The sequence below is a fragment of the Elephas maximus genome, chromosome 23 (genome assembly GCF_024166365.1).
Source record: "Elephas maximus indicus isolate mEleMax1 chromosome 23, mEleMax1 primary haplotype, whole genome shotgun sequence".
NCBI classification, from domain to species: Eukaryota; Metazoa; Chordata; class Mammalia; order Proboscidea; family Elephantidae; genus Elephas; species Elephas maximus.
Window position 1 is genome coordinate 51160812 of NC_064841.1, and position 20999 is coordinate 51181810.

The 20999-nt window shown below is 37.5% G+C and overlaps 2 protein-coding genes across 4 annotated transcripts in view; both read right to left on the reverse strand.

Moving 5' to 3' along the window:
* The window catches only part of EEF1AKMT1 (EEF1A lysine methyltransferase 1), a 49407-nt gene extending 37958 nt beyond the window's left edge, over nucleotides 1-11449 (reverse strand). The window contains exon 1 of the mRNA XM_049867648.1: nucleotides 11433-11449. The gene's annotated coding sequence lies outside the window, so the exon portion shown is untranslated. The remainder of the gene's footprint in view (nucleotides 1-11432) is intronic.
* Nucleotides 11450-13925: 2476 nt separating this feature from the next.
* XPO4 (exportin 4) overlaps nucleotides 13926-20999 on the reverse strand; it is a 193104-nt gene continuing 186030 nt past the window's right edge. For 2 of the 3 annotated variants that reach the window (XM_049867642.1, XM_049867643.1), the window contains exon 23: nucleotides 13927-20503. In XM_049867642.1, coding sequence (XP_049723599.1) covers nucleotides 20306-20503 — 198 coding nt within the window. In that variant the 3' untranslated portion in view covers nucleotides 13927-20305. Of the gene's footprint in view, nucleotides 20504-20999 lie in introns of all 3 variants that reach the window. The other variant, XM_049867644.1, reaches the window with a different exon arrangement.

The window sequence follows — 20999 nt, forward strand, 5'->3', positions numbered from 1 at the left end:
AATGGCCAATAGCAGTCCATTTCGGCTCACTAATGCCTAGGATATCGATGTTTATGCGTTCCATTTCATTTTTGACGATTTCCAATTTTCCTAGATTCATACTTACTACATTCCAGGTTCCGATTATTAATGGATGTTTGCAGCTGTTTCTTCTCATTTTGAATTGTGCCACATCAGTGAATGAAGGTCCCAAAAGCTTTACTCCATCCACGTCATTAAGGTCAACTCTACTTTCAGGAGGCAGCTCTTCCCCAGTCATCTTTTGAGTGCCTTCCAACCTGGGGGGCTCATCTTCCAGCACTATGTCAGACAATGTTCTGCTGCTATTCATAAGGTTTTCACTGGCTAATGCTTTTCAGAAGTAGACTGCCGGATCCTTCTTCCTAGTCTGTCTTAGTCTGGAAGCTCAGCTGAAACCTGTCCTCCATGGGTGACCCTGCTGGTATCTGAGTACCGGTGGCATAGCTTCCAGCATCACAGCAACACAGAAGGCCCCACAGTATGACAAACTGACAGACACGTGGGGGAGCTCATTGTTGGCTGGAATTTAAATGTTTTATCCGCTGTGGAAAAGTTTGCTGGTTGCTCAAAAAGTTAGAATTACTATGTTGTTGTTGTGGTAAGGTGGAATTGATTCTGACTCACAGTGACCTCGTGTACAACAGAATGGAACACTGCCTGGTCCTCTGCCATCCTCACAATCGTAGTTATGCTTGAGCCCATTGTTGCAGCCACTGTGTCAATGCATCTCCTTGAGGGTCTTCCTCTTTTTCGCTGACCCTCTACTTTACCAGGCATGATGTCCTTCTCCAGGGACTGATCCCTTTTAATAACATATCCAAAGTACATGAGATGAAGTCTCACCATCCTTGCTTCTAAGGAGCATTCTGGCTGTGCTTCTTCCAAGACAGATGTGTTCATTCTTCAGGTAGTCCTTGGTATATTCAATATTCTTCAGCAACACCATAATTCAAAGGTGTCAATTCTTCAGTCTTCCTTAATCACTGTCCAGGTTTCGCATGCATATGATGCTACTGAAAGTAAAATACCATGCCTTGGGTCATGCGCAACTTACTCCTCAGAGTGACGCCTTTGCTTTCAAACAGTTTAAAGCGGTGTTTTGCAGATTTGCCCAATGAAATACATCATTTGATTTCTTGGCTGCTGCTTCCAAGGACATTGATTGTGGATCCTAGTAAAATGAAATCCTTGACAACTTCAATCTTTTCTCCTTTTGTCATGATGTTGCTTATTAGCCCAGTTGTGAGGATTTTTGTTTTATGTTAAGGTGTAATCCCTACTGAAGGCTGTAGTGCTTGTTCTTCATCAGTAAGTGCTTCAAATACTTTGCTTTCAGCAAGGTTGTGTCATCTGCATGTCACAGGTTGTTAATGAGTCTTCCTCCAATCCTGATGCCATGTTCTGCTTCATACAGTCCATCTTCTCCAATTACTTGCTCAGTATACAGACTGAATCAGTATGGTTAAAGTATACAATCTTGACACACATCTTCCTGACTTTAAACCACAGAGTATCCCCTTGTTGTGTTCCAATGACTGCCTCTTAGTCTATGTACAGGTTCCTCATGAGCATGATTGTTCTGGAATTCCTATTCTTTGCAATGTTATCCATTATTTGTTATAAGTCATACAGTTAAATGTCTTTGCATAGTCAATAAAACACAGGTAAACATCTTTCTGGTATTCTCTGCTTTCATCCAAGATCTATCTAATAATGATATCCCTTGTTCCACCTCCTCTTCTGAATCCAGTTTGAATTTCTGGCAGTTCCTTGTCAATATACTGTTGGAACTGCTTTTGAATGATCTTCAACAAATTTTACTTGTGGATATTAATGGTATTGTTTTATAATTTCCACATTTTGTTAGATCATCTTTCTTTGGAATGGGCACAAATATGGATCTCTTCCACTCAGTCGTCCAGGTAGGTGTCTTCCAAATTTCTTGGCATAGATGAGTGAGTACTTCCAGCATTGCATCCATTTGCTGAAACATCTCAACTGGTATTCCATTAATTCCTGGAGACTTGTTTTTTGCCAATGCCTTGTGTGCAGCTTGGACTTCTTCTTTCAGTACCATCGGTTCTTGATCATGTGCTACCTTCCTGAAATGGCTGAATGTTGACCAATTCTTTTTATAGTGACTCAGTGTATTCCTTCCATCTTCTTTTGATGCTTCCTGCTTCATTCAATATTTTCCCCATAGAATCCTTCAGTATTGCAACTCAATCCTTGAATTTTTTCTTCAGTTCTTTCAGCTTAAGAAATGCTAAGTGTGTTCTTCCCTTTTGGTTTTCTACCTCCAGGTCTTCATTACAATACTTTATTTTGTCTTAAGCCACCCTTTAAAATCTTTTATTCAGCTCTTTTACTTCATCATTTCTTCCATTCGCTTTAGCTTCTCTATGTTAAAGAGCAAGTTTCAGAGTTTCTTCTGACGTCCATTTTGATCTTTTCTTTCTTTTTAATGACTTTTTGCTTTCTTCATGTATGATGTCATTTCACATCTTGTCTGGTCTTATGGTCATTAGTGTTCTACTTGTCAAATCTATTCTTGAGATGGTCTCTAGATTCAGGTAGGGTATACACAAGGTCATATTTTGGCTCTCACAAACTTGCTCTAATTTTCTTCAGCTTCAACTTGAAAACTTGAAATTTTTTCAACTTGAAATTGCACATGAGCAATTGATGGTCTGTTCTGCAGTCAGTCCCTGGCCTTGTTCTGACTGATAACAGTGAGCTTTTCCATCATGTTTCCACAGATGTAGTTGATTTGATATCTTTGTATTCCTTCCAGCGAGGTTCAATCGTATAGTTGCTGTTTACGTTGCTGAAAAAGGCATTTGCAATGAGGAAGTCGATAGTCTTGCAAAATTCTATCATGTAATCTCCAACATTGTTTCTGTCACCAAGGGCATATTTTCCAACTACTTATCATTCTTCTTTGTTTCCAACTTTTGCTTTCCAGTCACCAGTAATTATCAGTGCGTTGTGACTGCATGTTTGATCAATTTCAGCCTGTAGATGTTGGTAAAAATCTTCAATTTCTTTATATTTGGCCATAGTGGTTAGTGCATAAATTTGAATAAAAGTCATATTAATTGGTCTTTCTTGTAGGCATAAGGATGTTATCCTATCACTGAGGGCATTGTATTTCATTGGTAATCTTGAAATGTTCTTTTTGACAATGAATGCGACATCATTCCTCTTCAATTTGTCATTCCTAGCATAGCAGGCTATATGATTGTTCAATTCAAAATGGCCACTGCCAGTCCATTTCACCTCACTATTGCCTAGAATATCAATCCATTCCATTCCATTTTTGACAACTTTCAATCTTCATAAATTCAAACTTTGTACATTCCACATTCTGAGTATTAGTGGATGTTTACGACTGTTTCTTCTCATTTTGAGTCATGCCAAAATGAATGCCAGAATTACTATATGACCCAGCAATTTTACTCAGAGTTTGAAAGAATTGAAAATAGGTACTCACAACAGCACATTTACACACAAATTCATAGCAGCACTGTTTACAGTAGTCAGTCAACAAATGGACAAACTGGGGTATGTACATACGATAGAATATTTGTTCAGCCATAAAATGAATGAAGTACTGATATATGTTTTAAAGTGGATGAAACTCGAAAATATGGTAAGTTTAAGAAGCCAGAGGTCACATTTTGTATGATTCCATTTTTATGAAATATCTGGAATATGTATATTCATAGAGACAGAATGCAGATTGATGGTTGCCAGGGGATGGGAAAAGGGAAGAACTGAGGAAAATTGCTTAATAGGTTTTACTTGGGAATGATCAATATGTTTTAATTAGATAAGGGTTCAGAACATTATGAATGTACTAAATGGGCCATTGAATTGTTCACTTTAAAATGGTTAATTTTGTTATGTGAATTTTGCCTCAATAAATTATTTTTTATAAAAGAAATACTGCTTTGTGAAACTTGCTTCTGTATACCCACACATGTACCCATGTGTGAACTGGGTCATCTGTCATGATGCAAAACTGCTTCTTGTGGATTATAGTTTTAAAAGTTTGAAAAATTCCAAAAAATATAAAAAATAAAAAAGTTTGAAAAATTCCATTGTCACCTACTTGTAATGCATGCACATGTGCACCTCAAAATGTAGATGTTCCATCTATTGATTTGTTGGAATAGATTGCTTAAAATGCCTTTAAAAAGGTTTTGTGGTAAAACATATATAACAAAAGGTTTGCTGTTTTAACCACTTAATTATATTCCCCATGTTGTGCTACCATCACCACTATCCATTTCCAAAATATTTTCATCACCCCAAACAGAAACTCTGTACCCTTCAGCAGTAACTCCATTTGCCCTCCCCACTGCCCCTGGTAACCACTAATAAACTTCGGTTTCTATGCATTTTTTTTATGCTGGGATCTAAATAATAAGTTCTTACTTAAGCAAATAAAGGTGGAAACACATTTAAGGTAGAGGAAACAGCATTTGCAACAAGTGATAACTGATTCATTACACAGTTCAAGGAACACAAATTTCTAAAGAACTGCCTACTCTCAGTAACATAAATTGCAAGAAAACAGTCTTCACACTAAACTTTTAATCAGAATTTTATTGTTTGATGGTTTTGTTTGTATTTAAATGGAAAATGTGTTTAGTTCTATAGTTGTATAAGAATCAAAAGGAGGATGAATTATCTACTTTTGAATTTATAAATTTAGAATTAAAATAAAAATAAGTTAGCATAGGGGTGTCTGTAGCAGTTCCACCAAGGAATGGTGAAGGCATAAAATGAGTAGTTCTTATTTACTGCAATAAGCACAAAGAATACATTTTCAGAAAAGAATACCAGGAGCTCTCAGGCTGGGGAATTTTCAAGTGGTAATTCCAAAGATATGTGGAAGTGTGTACACATGCCAAACTAAGGAAAACTGAAAAAACATAGCAAGCAGATGTGCAAATATGAAAAGATTTCAGGATTGAGAGATCCTTTCATTCGGGAAAAGAACTAGGTAACTACTAAAATTCAGTGTCTCCTGACAGAGCTGAAGGTACAACCAGTTTATCACCAAAGCAGACCATGATACTGTCTACATTTGAAGGAAAAAGTGTTTATGTGTGTGTCTGTGTGAATGAGCATGTCGGTCTATGTATATCCTTGATGTACACAGAAATCTTTCAATTATATTTCAATTTTGATTAGTACTTGTAAAAATGGCTTGGTGGAGTGTCTGACCTTCTCCAACCCCACAAAGGGGAAGTTGAACCAAGACTAGCAGCTCAAGGCTAACTCCCATGAAGTGGGGGCCAGACAAGCCTCCTCTCTCTGCCATTTTTACTAATTCTGATACCAGCAGTCCCTCACACAGCACTCTCTACTTTTATGCTGTGTTCGATTATTCATAGCAATGGCCACACAGAACTCACAGACCATATTCACGATTATGGGGTTTATTAGGGAAGTAACAGTTACAATTTAGGCTCAGGAACACTCAGGATACAGGTCTTCCATCAAGACAGCCTCTTTCCTACTGTGCTCACAGACACACCTTTCCCTGGCCCTAGGCCTCTCCCCAAAGGCACTCAGCCTTCTCCCTCCGTGATCAGCAAGTCTACCGCACCATTTCCTTCTGCCCGGTCTCTCCTGTCAACGCTTCTCACTGGTTTGCTCTCTCTCTCCTGCTTCCAGGAGCCTCTCAGCGCAGGGATCCCGGGTCCAAAGGATGTGCTTTCCGCTCCTAGCTGTTCTTCCTTGGTGGTGTTAGGATCTTTCTCTTTTCTACAATTGGCTCTCCTTTAAGGCAAAACTGACCAATCTCCTTAGTAGGCCACAATTACCCTATCACACAATCACCTGGGTGGGAGTCACAAGCTTATGGCCTGAAAAGCCACACACAAAAGTAATTAATTGCACCACAGTACTACACATCTTCCACAGCTACATTTGTGAAGGTCTTTCAAATGGCAATCTGAAACCTATAACCTAATCATTTACAAATAAAACATGAAAACCGTAAAAAGAAACCAGTTGACTTTAAGTGCAAATCAAAGAGTTCCAACCAGCAGTTTAAAAAAACTATATCTTATGAGTGGCTGCTGAAGCTGGTTATGTACAACCAAACACCTCATGGGATTTGGTTCGTTGGTTTGGAGGGTTCATGGTTTCATGGCACATCCCAGTTATTTGGCCTAATAACATGTTTAGTGCTTCTGTTCTACCTCCTAACTTGTAGCATAGTGCCTGGGGTCTTAAAAGGTTACAAGCAGCCATCAAAGGTACAACAGTTAGTCTCTTTTCACCTGGAGCAACACATGAAGGAGAGTCGGGAATAGGAGAAAGATATGGAATGTGTGGCTAATTGCCTCCATGAACAACTGCCTCGTTTACCGTAAGACCAGAAGAACCAGATGGTGCCTGGCTCCCATTACTGAACATTTTGATCAAAGATTACACAGAAGAATCCTAATCAAAAGGGGAAAATGCAGAACAAAATTTCAAATTCTCAGGCACTCTATACTTTCTGGAGACATGGAGAGTAGATGAGCCCCTGAAACTGCTGCCCTGAGATAATCTTTAAACCGTAAACCAAAAATATTCCCTGAAGTCATCTTAAAACCAAACAACCGTTTAGCTTATTGTTGTTGTTAGGTGCCACTGAGTCAGTTCTGACTCATAGTGACCCTATGTACAACAGAACAAAACACTGCCTGGTCCTGCATCATCCTCACAATCATTGATGTGCTTGAGCCCACTGTTGCAGCCACTGCAGCAGTCCATCTTGTTGAGGGTCTTCCTCTTTTTCACTGACCCTATACTTGACCAAGCATGATGTCCTTTTCCAGGGACTGGTCCCTCTTGATAACACGTCTAAAGTATATGAGACGAAGTTTTGCCATCCTTGCTTCGAATAAGCATTCTGGTTGTACTTCTTCCAAGACAGATTTGTTTGTTCTTCTGACAGCCCATGGTATATTCAATATTCTTCGCCAACATCATAATTCAAAGGCATTAATTCTTCTTCAGTCTTCTTTATTCACAGTCCAGCTTTCGCATGCATATGAGGTGATGGAAGACACCATGGTTTGGATCAGGTGCACCTTAGTCCTCAAAGTGACATTTTTCCTTTTGAACACTTAAAAAAGGTCTTTTGCAGCAGATTTGCCGAATGCAATATGTCATTTGATTTCTTGACTGCTGCTTTCATGGACGTTGATTGTGGATCCAAGTAAAATGAAATCCTTGACAACTTCAATTTTTTCTCCATTTATCATGATGTGGCTTATTGGTCCAGTTGTGAGGATTTTTGTTTACTTTATGTTGAGGTGTAATCCATACTGAAGACTGTGGCCTTTGATCTTCATTAGTAAGTGCCTCAAGTCCTCTTCACTTTCAGCAAGCAAGGTTGTATCATCTGCATAACGCAGATTGTTAATAAGTCTTCCTCCAATCCTAATGCCCCATTCTTCTTCATATAGTCAAGTTTCTCAGATTATTTGCTCAACATATAGATTGAATAAGGATGGTAAAAGAATACAACCCTGACACACACCCCTCTTGACTTTAAAACACTCAGTATCCCCTTGTTCTGTCCAAACAACTGCCTCTTGATCTATGTACAGGTTCATCATGAACACAACAATTGTGTTCTGAAATTCCCATTCTTTGCAATGTTATCTATAATTTGTTATGATCTGCAGTCGAATGCCTTTGCGTAGTCAATAAAAAAAGTTTAGTAGTAAAAAATGTCTGCCTTGAGCATTGTGATCTTTTAAGAACTATCTATACGGGATCAAATTGACAATAGTAACTAAAAAAATTAGATAGCAACCTTAGGGAGGCATTGATTTTATGTTAACAAGGGGGGAACAACTCAGAAAAGGAGGGTGAGAATGGTTGCACAACTCCAAGAATGTAATCAATGTCTCTAACTTGTACATGTAGAAACTGTTGAATGGGTGTACATTTTGCTGTGTATATTCTCAACAACAAAATAAATAAAATTTAGAACAAAACAAAACCTATACTTTCATGGTGATAAAAGGCAGTTAAATGTCAATATATATTTTAGTATGAATTGGATCTCAAAATAAAAGTTTATTTTAAAGTTTCCCAATGCTATTCATTCGATAGTCATTTATCGAGAAACTACCATGTACTAAGCACCATTCTTGGTGCTGGAAGTTAAAGTCCCTGTGCTCTTGGGGTTTATATTCCAGTGGGGCAGTGACAGACTATAAATAATTTAAAATGTATAAAGTTAGATTGAAATAAGAGCAATGGAGGAACACATGGAGTGTGAAAAGGGTTGTAATTATGGCATATCATAGACTGTTCTCTACATTATTAAAGTGAGTTTTATAGTGTATTACTTATTAAATGGGGAAAAATTGAAATCTGTTTATATACTAAAAATTAAATGAACTTTAGTTGTTTTTAAAAAATAATACTGAGGTGAAATGCACAAAACATAAAATCAAAGTGAACAAGTCAGTCACATTTAGTACATTTACAATGTGTAATCACCACCAACTCTATTTGCTTCTAAAACATTTCCATCATTCCAAAGTAAAACACTTTATCCATCAAGCAGTTTCACCTTAGTTTAAAAACTTTTTTAAAAAACTTACACATCAAAATATCTCTTGCATTTTAAAATAATTTCTAAGCTGGTTTGTAATAACACTGTGAAAGAGATTTTCAACTCTAAAAAAATTGGGCAGTGCTGTACTGTATTATTATTAAACTGACCTTGAGCATCACATAGCTCATACTCCATGTCAGTGCTTCTCAATCAGGGGTGATTTTAACCACCAGGGAAACATCTGACCATGCTGGGAGACATTTTGGTTGTTATAACTAGGGAGGGTGCTACGGGCATCTAGAGAGTAGAGGCCAAGGATGCTGCTAAGTATCCTACAATTCACAAGATAGCCCTTAGTAATAAAGAAATTATCTAGCTCAAAATACAATAGTACAGAGGTTGAGAAACCCTGCTCATAGACAAATAATAGTGATAACATGGTGAGCCCTCTAACAGAGTGCCATTCAGTGCCACGGACCAAACTGAAGGGCATGGATGGGAAGAGGATAGAAGTGCAAAAAAAAAAAAAAAAAACCCAAACCCGTTGTTGCTGTCGAGTCGATTCTGACTCATAGTATTTGAGCTTGCTTGGCTTTGAGGGACAGGAATAAAGAGTGAGGATTAGAAAAAGAAGGAACAGCATGAACAAAGCGATGGACACATCAATGTGTGGCATCAGCAAAGATTAGCAGGCTCCTGAGGAGCTGTGGAAAGGAGCCCTGGTGGCAAAGTGGTTAAGTGCTTGGCTGCTAATCCAAAGGTTGGAGGTTGCAACCCACCAGTTGCTCTGAGGGAGAAAAGACCTAGTGATCTGCTCCAGTAAAGATTGTTGTTAGGTGCTGTCGAGTCAGTTCCGACTCATGGTGACCTGGTCCTGCACCATCCTCACAATTATTGCTATGTTTGTGCCCACTGTTGCAGCAACTGTTTCAATTCATCTCGTTGAAGGTCTTCCTCTTTTTCACTGACCCTCTACTTTACCAAGCATGATATCTTTCTCCAAGGACTGGACCCTCCTGATAACATGCCCAAAATACGTAAGATGAAGTCTCCTCATCCTTGCTTCTAAGGGACATTTTGGTTGTACTACTTAAAGATTACAGTAAAGGTTACAGTCTAGGAAGCCATATGGGGCAGTTCTACTCTACCCTACGGGGTCACTATGAGTCAGAATGGACTGGAGGGCACACAATAGCAATGGGCCATGATTAGCTTCCATTTCTTTAAATAGTGCTTCACATAACTAATGTAATCCTAAGGAGTAATATGGAAATCCAATCACATTTCAAATATATAATCACGTGCCATTCCTCAACTTCCACATACCAAATTTTCTTAAAGCAAGATCTCCTACTGTGTAATTTTACATAGTACCACACTGCCTTCTGCAAGAAATTTAGATTGAGGTAGTACGATCCAGTGGAAAGAACAATAACCTAGGATTCAACCCAGATACCTGACTAAATGGCTGAGAAAACTTGGGCTAGTCTGCGAGGTTTCTCTATGAATGGAGACTGGCCTGGATGTTTTCTAAATACTTTTCATATATTGCACTATGATTCTACTCTTAATCTGATTTATTGTCAGGAAAGTTGGCTCATAATCTTTAATTTTCTTCTTTGCATATGTAGTTCCCTGCCTAAAACGTTCCCTCCCTCTTGCTTTCTCATTCTTTTTTGTTTTTTTTAACTTTTTAAAAAACTGCGGTAGAATTTTGCTTTACACAATTGTTTTTTTTAATTAACTTTTAAAAAATTGCAGAAAAATTTACCTATAGTGAAATGCAGATCTTAAATGCACAAGGCGATGAGTTTTGATACCCCCATGAACGAACACACAACCCCTATCTATCAAGACACACTTCTGGTCTGATACACGTCCCCCACCTTTGCTGTACTTCTGCAATCACAGCACTCACACTGTACCAGAGGGGCTAGTTGGCACAGCCGAATTCCTCACTCCCTTGTCTGTCTGCTGGAAGAGCCGAGGCTTCCTGTATCCAACTTCATTCCCCAGCCCCAGCACAGTGCCAGGGGTCCCTAGCTCCTAGAAAAACTTCAGAGACTTCAGGTAACTCTTTATGTTAGTGATTTTAAAAACCTTGTAATAAGGGGGATAAGTAAACCCAGAAAACCCAGTGCCATAGCTACTTTTTTTCTGGACTGAAAATGTTATCTGTCCAGTTTGTGACAAATAAAGCAATACACTCAATTGCACTCACGTTGAAGTAAATCCTGCTTTTTTTAGATTTCTCAATTTCATGCGCTAAAATATCTCGCAGAGGCCTGGTGGCGCAGTGGTTAAGAGCTATGGCTGCTAACTGAAAGGTCAGGTCGGCAGTTCAAATCCACCAGCCGCTCCTTGGAAACCCTATGGGGGCATTTCTGTTCTGTTCTGTAGCGTCGCTATGAGTTGGAATCGACTAGACCACAACGGGTTTGAGTTTTTTGGTTTAGCACAGTACCTGCTTTATCAGCCCTCAACTGACAGTTGCTGAGTGGATGACCGTCGTCCACTATTAAACAGAGACGCCTGCCTGCATACTGCTAAGCCTTGTTCATAGAACATAAAGAAGTGGCGAGGCCTGGTCCGGCGCTCTCCACGTGCCACCCGGTCTGGTAGGTTACTGCTCCCCTCAGCACCCAACTTCCCGGCGCCAAACAAGGAACCGGGTCGCCCCGCTCGGCTCAGCGAGTCTGCCACTGCCCCGCCACCACTACCTAATTCCGCTGGGAAAAGGATGAGGGAAAGAAGGAACAAAGACCCATAACCGACCCCAAATCCCCTCAGCAAGTGATAGCCCGACAACCACCGCCGAGTGTACACTCACCGCCGCGCCTGCGCAGTTTCCCGAAAGGGCAGAGGACGTGGGCGGGGCAAGTTAAACCCGCGCGCGCGCGCAGACGCCCTGGCCCATGTTTGTCTGGAAGGCTGGAGAAGGGCGGTTTCCCGTAGGCGTTCCGACCCAGGCGTTTATCTGCTTCTCACAGACTGACTTGCTGGGAGTTCCCGCACATTTTTCCATCTCACTTCCAAGGATGATGGCAGTGAAAAAAAGTGTAATATTTTAACTAGATTCACTGCAAGTTAAGCATTTTAAGAAACCAAGAGTAAATATAGGTTTTCAGTTACAAAGACTTCGTATGTCTTGTGTTCACGTGAAGTTAAGATATTAAATGGAGGCTTTATAACACTGATAGGATTAGAAATTTAAAACCTGAAAGAAAAAACCGTGCACCTTAATCAGATTTCCTCAGCATCGTTACCTACCTGTTTACTGTGGTTAATCTAAATCTATCCGCACTCATCTTTCATTATGGGGTTTGCTGCAAAGAACGCCAAGAGGTGTAAAAGAGTGCAAGATCGGATTGGTGTGTGAAACAGATGTTATAGACAGCTGTCTTCTTCACACGGAAATAAAACCAGCTACCGATTGTGAGGCAGCAACATTCTCTATGAAAATGAACGGAAATATAAGATGCTTTTTGGTCAGCTGACTTCTTTCACAGTCTTCACAAGTTAGAATACAATGAGTAAAACGTATAACACATCTAGCGTAGTACCTAGCACATTACCGGCAGTTATTAAGTGGTCTTTTCCACCTTGGCAGTTGCCAAATCGTAAGTGATGTATTTACTTTCTATTCCCCAAAACAATGTATATTGTGTTCCTTTATCAATTTCATTTTTTTTTTTTAAGTTTTATATATTCTGCTGATCAACTTTAAATTCTTTCCGGTATAAGGTGAGGCTATAAATGAATTGGCCAGCTACCAACTGGTGTGACTCAGTAGTTTATGAAACACTGAATTCAGACCTTCGGGTGTACCATAATTTCTATTTAAGTATTGTTTTCAGGTCTAGAGCAAAGCATGCTTCATTTGACTTTATTTCAAACTGATGACAAGTCCATTAAACCAAGTATTTCAAAACCAGGTGTAATTCAGGAAAGAAAATATATCAAACTTAGAAAAAAAAATCAATTAACATGAACCAAGAAACACTAACCAACTTTTATGGAGTGTATTTTTCAGAGGTAGTGTTTCCATAGTGTTCCATACACAGGAGATTGCCTTGGCTTGTAATTTAACAGAGAAGTTTATGTGAAAGCAAACTATTTTTGGTTTGAAACCGATTTAAGCTTTCAAAACTTCAACTGCTTTAAAACCATGTAAGACACAGTAGTTACCTTCATGTAATGTGTATCACTTACCATACAATATTTTTATAATTAAGTGACCACAGACGTCAGGAAGTTTCAATATTTATACCTCTATCAATAATGCTGATTCCTCAGACAGCATGTCAGTAATACATGAAGATTAATATTTTCCTAGTTAAACATTTGTATTGTAATGGTTTTTGCATATCAAAACTTTAAATACCAAAGGCAAAGTAATTCTCATTGGAACAAAGGGGAAATTACTTATCAAGTTAAACTGGACTTGAAAGATGCTTTCAGATTAACTTCAATTCAGGAATTACTCCTTTTGCATATTCAGAAAGGGCTTTTGTTCATATCTAAAAGTCAAATTCCTTGTAGAAAGTGTGCAAAAAGAGAAACCGAAGTCACTCTGGGAAGATCTTTTAAGATAAAGATGAAGCCAGACTGTTTTCCTATTTAAAAAAAAAACCAAACCAACTACTAATTATCTGTAACTGCAATGAACACATTACCTGTAACTACAATGAACACGGGTATTTTTCTTCCATTATTTGAGTGCTTTATCATCAAATTACTCAATTATCTGAAGCATGTTCCCTAGAATTCAGGCCCATTAGATGCTTTGAGGAAAATCTGGTTAAGATCTTTCAGAGCTTCACAATGAGTATTAGTGTATTAAAGCCTTTACATTCATAGTAAAGAAATCCATTTTATTTCTCACAAACTTGATAACAGACTAAGTTATGAAGAACTAATGATGTGTGAAACTTTGGGAATCACAGGAAATTTTTTGCTATAGGAATAGGAATACATTCAGCAGAAATCGCAACTGTGGATTCACATAAACCTATTTTCTCTCAATGGCAGTGGGTTTGGGTTGATTTTCTCTTTAAAAAAAAAAAAAAAGATACAGTAAATAGTATGGTGAACTTTGTCACAGTACTACTATGGTGGCTGTGACCAGATCTGTAAGGATCATATTCTATCAATGTGAATATACCACAGAATTAAAAATTAATGATTATCAGGCCTTAGACTTCATGTTAGGAAACATTTACCTAATGAAAATGTGTTCTTAGGAAAAAAATCTTTAAATATAATGGAATTTATTGAACATATATTTTATACATCACTATGTTTGTAAACCTCTCCTTGGAGAATAACAGCATTTATGATTCCGTGATACAGATGACAGATGCCTGGAAATTCATGTAGATCCTAAGTGGCCAAGCTAGGAATTGAATCTAGGTCGCTCTACCTGTCCTGTACTCCACCTTTTCCAATAGCTTTACCAGACCAGTCCTCAGAGAGAACCATCTGGGGCAGCACATTTAGGAGGTATGCAAATGACGATTACCACCTAAGATTTTGGGCTGACTGAAAAGAATATTTGTAAGACTAACCAAAGTATCAAAAACTGCTAATATGGGAATAGAAATATTTAAACTCTTTGTTTCATTTTCTTCATCAACTCTGGAAAACATCAATGACTTACCTCAGTTCACTCTTATGCTGGATGGTAAAAATAATTTACATGGAAAGTGCATAATAGGATGATTTATGTGCTAGGACTGAGGCAGTATGTGCCATTAAGTGCTGTATGGAATTTCCAAGCAAAGATTTTTCTCAATGATTTCATCAAATATGGTCTTTGCTTCTACTTAGTTTTAAAAGAAAGTCAAGACTGAACTGCCGTTTGAGATTATACATAGAATACACAGGCTGGGATCCTATGCTTCGAAACATAACAAACCCATAATTAATCAACACACCAAAATCATCATTCATAAAAACTAACCCATTGCCATTGGGTCGATTCTGGCTCATAGGGACCCTATAGAAGAGTAGAACTGCCCCTTGGATTTCCAAGGAACGGCTGGTGGATTTGAACTGCTGACCTATTGGCTGGCAGCCTGAGCTCTTAACCACTGCACCACCAGGGCTCCCATCATTCATAAGCCACTCAATATAAACCTATGGTATTTCTGGAGTGTACCATTATCTTAAAGATGTCTTTAAAAACCAGTAATGGATTTTTGTATTTAGGACCTTTAAAATCATTTATGGCTCTCTGAAATGACAGATGGTTGGCCTGTGCCTAAGGTCCCACCCTTAGTAATGAAAGAGAGGAAACAGACTAGAAACACACTCTAGTCTTTGTAAATAACCTAATTTTTCTTTCTCCATCCTTTTAAGTGTAATCAAGTCTGAATATAACCTAAGAAATACCACTATAAATCAATGAACATTCAAAGCAAAATCAATTTTAAAACAAATATATTTTCAAACTATTTTCTTCCTTAAAAACATGACTGTATGTTCGTAAGATTTCAGATTGGGCGAAGGGTGGAAAGTCTGTCTAGCATGTAACAGAATGGTGATTCTCCACTTCCCCTGAAAGGCCACAAAGAATGACTCAAACTACTAAAAATGTTTACTACAAACGTGCCCCAAATCCAATGATTTAGCTAATAATGCAAACTGTTTCTAAGACTGTTGGCTGAGGTAAAAATAAACATACTAAATGTTACAGAATATAAACAAAATTTTTATTTTCTTTCTGAGAACTGGGTATTCTATTAGGGTTGGGGCTTCCCCTACAAGGTAATGCAAGTTTAGCTATACAATATTTCCTGTTTTTTTATGACTGTGTAAGGTCGCCTGTGTCAATCATCCTATGATGGTAAACAAACTAGCACCATTTCAACAAGTTTCATAAAAGAATCTAGCTAAATACCCATGAACAAATCACACATGGTCAAAACAAAAATGTAATAAAAATATTTAGTGAAAAGACATATTTTAACTCCCATTTATGGATTTTAAAAATACAAATAAAATTTTATAAATTTGATATTCAGCTTGTTACTAGTTCAATACATAGCCTTGATTTACTTCTTAAAATCATATTGCAGCATCTTTTGAAAAATCAAATGCAACTTTATACCTTCATAGTTATGTTCAGTAGAGGTAAATATTTTAACAATATACTCATCCCTGGGTCTCTTTAAAAAACTGAAAAGTCTTCGTGTAAGTTAAAAATTTTAATTATATTTATAAATTTAAAAAATCTTACACATGCTGAATAGTAGCAGTGCTAACATCTTGTGACCATTAAACCACAAACCCGTTGCATGGAGCTTCTTTGTACAGAGAGCCAAATCACAATACCAATATTTGGAATTTGTCATAATTTCATGTGGTAAAAGACACCACACCAGGAAGCCTACACCAAGAACATACCTTAGGCCAGATCCCCATTTAGCAGATAGTGCAGATGCAGTATTTAATTTCACACTAAGAAAATGGGCTATTAGTACATGACAGCTTCTAATAGCTGAGAGGGCCAAGGATGCAGACTGAAAAAGGGAAAACAAAACCCCTCTACTTCTCTGGGAACGCCTTAGAATAAGGGGAGAACAAACCACAATGGATGAGTGGTCACATGGTTTATGCTGTGAGCCCCATGAGTCTTAACTCGCAAGCCACGTCTCCCAATTCTACACAGCCAGTTTGGAATATTTCAGTCTTTAGAAAGACTTACACATGGAGACCTAGAGGCCAGAAAAAGAATCCTACATCCATCCTCTTTAAAACAGAATGAATGCCCATTATTAAGCTTGTATCTTTACCTGAACCAAATATATTCTTTGGCTAAATAAGTCGTGGGTTCCCATTATAATCAATCAGGCGTATTTCACATTTCTTACATTTAAATTAAAATGTTTAAAGTTCAACTTTAACCATAGTACTTTTAATCAACTCAATCTCAAAAGTATGCCCAATTTGTACAGTTTTAAATTTTAGAAAATCAATGTTTAAGACAATTTTAAATGCAGTGTTTTCAGAACACAGTTACCAAGTCAAAGAATATCTACTTACATTTAAAAATCATTTAAAACATTATATCCTCAAATCAGCTACGTAGTTTGTAGGAGAATTCACATAAAAAATTATAATGTTAATAACCCATACCCAAATCAGTTCCTTATTCTCTGGCTTAAAGAAACCCTAAGAAGTATTGAGGTTTCTTCTGACTGGAGAAGTTAATATTTTACTCATGAACCAGTAATGATAACCACCCATCAGAGACAACTTAGTAATGTCTAATGACAACCACCTCAAATGACACAAGTGACAAGCTAAACACAGGTAAACTGCTGCAAAGGAAGATAGTACTTTAAAGGTTAAATGACACCATATACTAGGATACTCAAACCTGAAACCTTTAACATTTACTGCTAGTTTCCTTTAATACTTGATAGTACAGATAGTAGAAATGTAAAGACTTGACGTTTTAGGTACATGACAAAGTTAAAGAAAGTAACGGGTGTGTTAAATAATGCTGAATGTGGGGAGGTCATATAGATATTTGATTTTGACATGAAAAAAAGGTAGTAACTACCTAATCTGAACAGAATAATATACTATAGATACATGGTTTTTAATGAAATATGATTGAAGTCTTACCATTAGTTAGAAAAATATTGCAATGTTTTTTTTTTCTTTTTTTTTTTTTTACATAAAATATCACACTTTATACCAGACAAAAACTCAATGCAGTGATGTTAACATGCTACTGTCTTTAAGATACAGCAAAGGAGAAAGATCTGATGAACTGTTGAAAAGGACACTGTCAAATATACTGTCAAGGAGTTTAGTTAGCGAGGTAGCCATCCAGCCAGCAGAAGGACCATGACAGCAAACCAACATTTTTTAATAGAGCTATAATACCATAGTTGCATGTTGCTATTACATGAATATAAATTATAAAACTACAATGTCCTTAGTGATTGTGCCTTGGGATCCCTCAGAGATTATGCCTTGGGAAACAAATACGCCAAGGAAAATGAGAACTAATTCAAAGGATGAGTTGAAAACCAGAGGTTAAAAGGCGCTATACAAATAGCAAAACTTTTATAAAACACAAAAATCTAAAAATCAAATAGGGCACAAATAATGTTGTCTTTAAAAATATTTTGACAGTTTAATAGTTTTAATAGTAAAATCAATTTACTAGAATCAAGCCAGTGTTCTTGACAACCACTGGGCCAACAGCATTTAAAAAGGGCGGGGGGAGGACTCTAAACAGCTAATAATAACAAAAGATAAAACTGAACAAAATAAAACAAGACCCAAACTAAACAAATATCCAATCAGGCAAGCATATACACAAACACCCTGAAAATAGCCTAGCCATTGCGATTAAGTGGCATCCCCATTACCAAAAAAAGTGGTGGCATTCCCCCCCAACTGCCCCAGTTTCCCACTAATCAACATTCTGGTAATCTCTTAAGTATTATTTGGTCCAATCTGAAGTGTTTTAATTAAAACTGGTTTAATAAAATTGTACTTCTGTAATAGCGTCTGGGCAAATTTAGCAAATAAATTTCCATCTGGATAAAAATTATTAAACACAGATGCCTGCTTATTTACTGAGCCTTCCCTTCCTACTCATCTTTATGTTTACTAGTAACTTGATTATAGTGTCATGGCCAGTAGACCTACCCAGCCAGCTGCCTATCTCAGTACCCTTTGGCAAAGGGCCTCTATCACACACACATGGATACATGTGACTCACAGCTATGGAGAAAGCCTGAGGGAGCTGGGAAGCAAATACCAAGAACAATCAAAACAAAGTGATCACTGCTACATATGACTTCAAGTTCTTTAAAAGAAAACAAAACAAAACAACAAAGAAGAAATCTAAAAATAAATGCAGGTTCAAGGTATTTTTTAAAATACAATATATATATATATATATATATACTTCATGAAGTGTAATACTAGTTTCTTCTCCCTAGCAGTCTGGTAAGACCTTTTTGCTCTACCTCAATTGTTACTCGACTGTGATTAAACTAACCAAAAAATATTCTTCAAAAGTTATGGCCCTATGCCTTGCAGTCACTCACATCTAATGTCCCATGCACAGGTTGGATATAATTTAGATGCTCCAGTTTTGTTAACCATAACTGCTTTGAAATAGCAGAGTTATACAAAGTTTTGCACAGCATCCCATGTGAAGATGTATATGCTATATGCAATTCAGATATAAAAATATATTCAAAGAATGGTTTTGCATATAGGTGTCAAGAACATAGCAGAAAGAGAAAACCCACTTCTCCAAACCAAAGCACACCTGTACCACAGAGCCTTCTGTCACTGTGGTGTGATTCTGGTATTGCAGAGTTTCATATGCCTGCAGTTTATAAAATGAACCTTCATTTTCATAATTGAAGCTGGAACACAGAATTAATGGGAGCATGACAGCAGTACAAAAATCCTGATTAGAAAAAGCCAAACTAGAGGATCTAAAATGAACTTTTTAATCTCTTAAGTAAAATCTGTGTAGCTCCTGTGGATTGCCTATAACACCCACTCCAGCATAATTATTATCCCTATTGCCCCAATGTACAATAGTCTGTATGAATCAGTAATTTACATCCTTTAAAATAATTATTGCTTAAGCAAGCCATTCAGAGATTATTAGCCAGGGGCTATGTGGCTGGATAGAAACACACTCAAAATTAGATTAAACATGAATTAGCCTTTCATTTCACTCATTAACCCACATAAATACTTCACGATCAAAAGGTTCATAGCAGCTAACACCCTAAACTAACTCCGAAGCATCAAGACTTGATTTCTTATTAAAACAAATCTTTGTTTCTGTATTTTCGTCTTTGAAATTAAGGCAATGAAATGGCTACGGTTCCTGAAGTTCTCTTTACGGACCAAAGATATACATACAACTTCCTCAAGTTCAGGCATGAGAGTATGACACAGAAACCTGTATTACATAAACCCCGCGACACCACGTTGATGTTATAAAGACACTGAGCGCACATGCACGCACTAAAAAGAAGCCCACAAACAACTGGTGCTGTTTTTTCTTTCTGCTTAATCACAAACTTAATCACCAAAGGGAGGAAAAAAGTTTGAAAGCAAAAAACCTCTTAAGAGTATTCAATGTCTTTTGCATCGATCTTCAAAATTTTGGGGGTGATAGGGGGCTTATTAAAATGAAGATTCCGAAGTCTAACAACCAGAAATTCTGACTCTGAAGGTCTAGGCTTGGGCCCAAGAATCTACCTTTCCCACCAGCTCCTCAAGTAATGCAGGTGATCCATGGACAACATTCTGAGAAACACTGGCTTAGCATGTATCCATCTAATGTTTAAAACAAAACTTCTAAACTTTGGCTAGCCACTTATGTTTTGATAAAAGGGGAAAAGGCACTGAATATGTATTTTGTGGTGCCCATATCTGTTTGCACATATATGGAATTTCATTTTGAAAATTTTAAATCACCGTTCAAAATCTACAACACATACAAGACAGATTGTGGCTAACATCTAACAGCAGAAGCTGATTCAAAGTTGACCTCTCCTGTTTCACTGTATCACGTATCAAACTTTCAGGCTCTCCAAAATCGAAAATGGTCAAAGAACTGAGGAACAGGAACAAGACTCAAGTCAACTTTCAGCAATTCAGTGCACTTTGCAGAAAGGGTCTAATTGAAGCATAAAGTTTTGTTATTTATTTTACACAAAGGAGGCCACCAACATTTGCCATAAATTCTTCTAAACTCTTTAAGAAGGCCATCTTCTGCTTCCGATCCAGCGTAGGGGGAGTGCTGCTTGCAGTGAGCTTGTTGAAGGCATCGGCTAATCTCTGGTAAATAACTGGGTCTTGTTGACTTGACAGTAATGTTTCAACCAATTCAGAATATTCAGCCTATTGAAGAGAGAATGTATAAATAAAGACATATCTTTCTCAGAATATCACACAAGCAGATCATATTGGTTACTGGACTGTGGATCCTAGAAGGAAAGAGTCTGACAACTCTTTTTAATAGCTAACACTTATTGAATGTTTACTGTACTCTAGGCACTGTGCCAAACTTTTACATGAATTACCTCACTTAATTTGTACAACAATGCTATGAAGTAGGTACTATTTATATTCCTGTTTTACAGACGAGGGCTTTGACACACAGTGAGATAAAGTAATACAGCCAAGATCACACCGCTTATAAACAAGAATCCAGGCAGTTTGGATCCAGAGCCCACACGATTAACAACTTTGTTGTATTGCCTTTCCTGTGTTTTCAAAGCACATTATTCATTTATTTGGCATTTTATACATAACCTCTATCTGCAACATGACTTTCAACCATTTTCTAGAGGTTTATAGAGACATCTTGTCAACACAGTTCTGAGGATAGCAGATC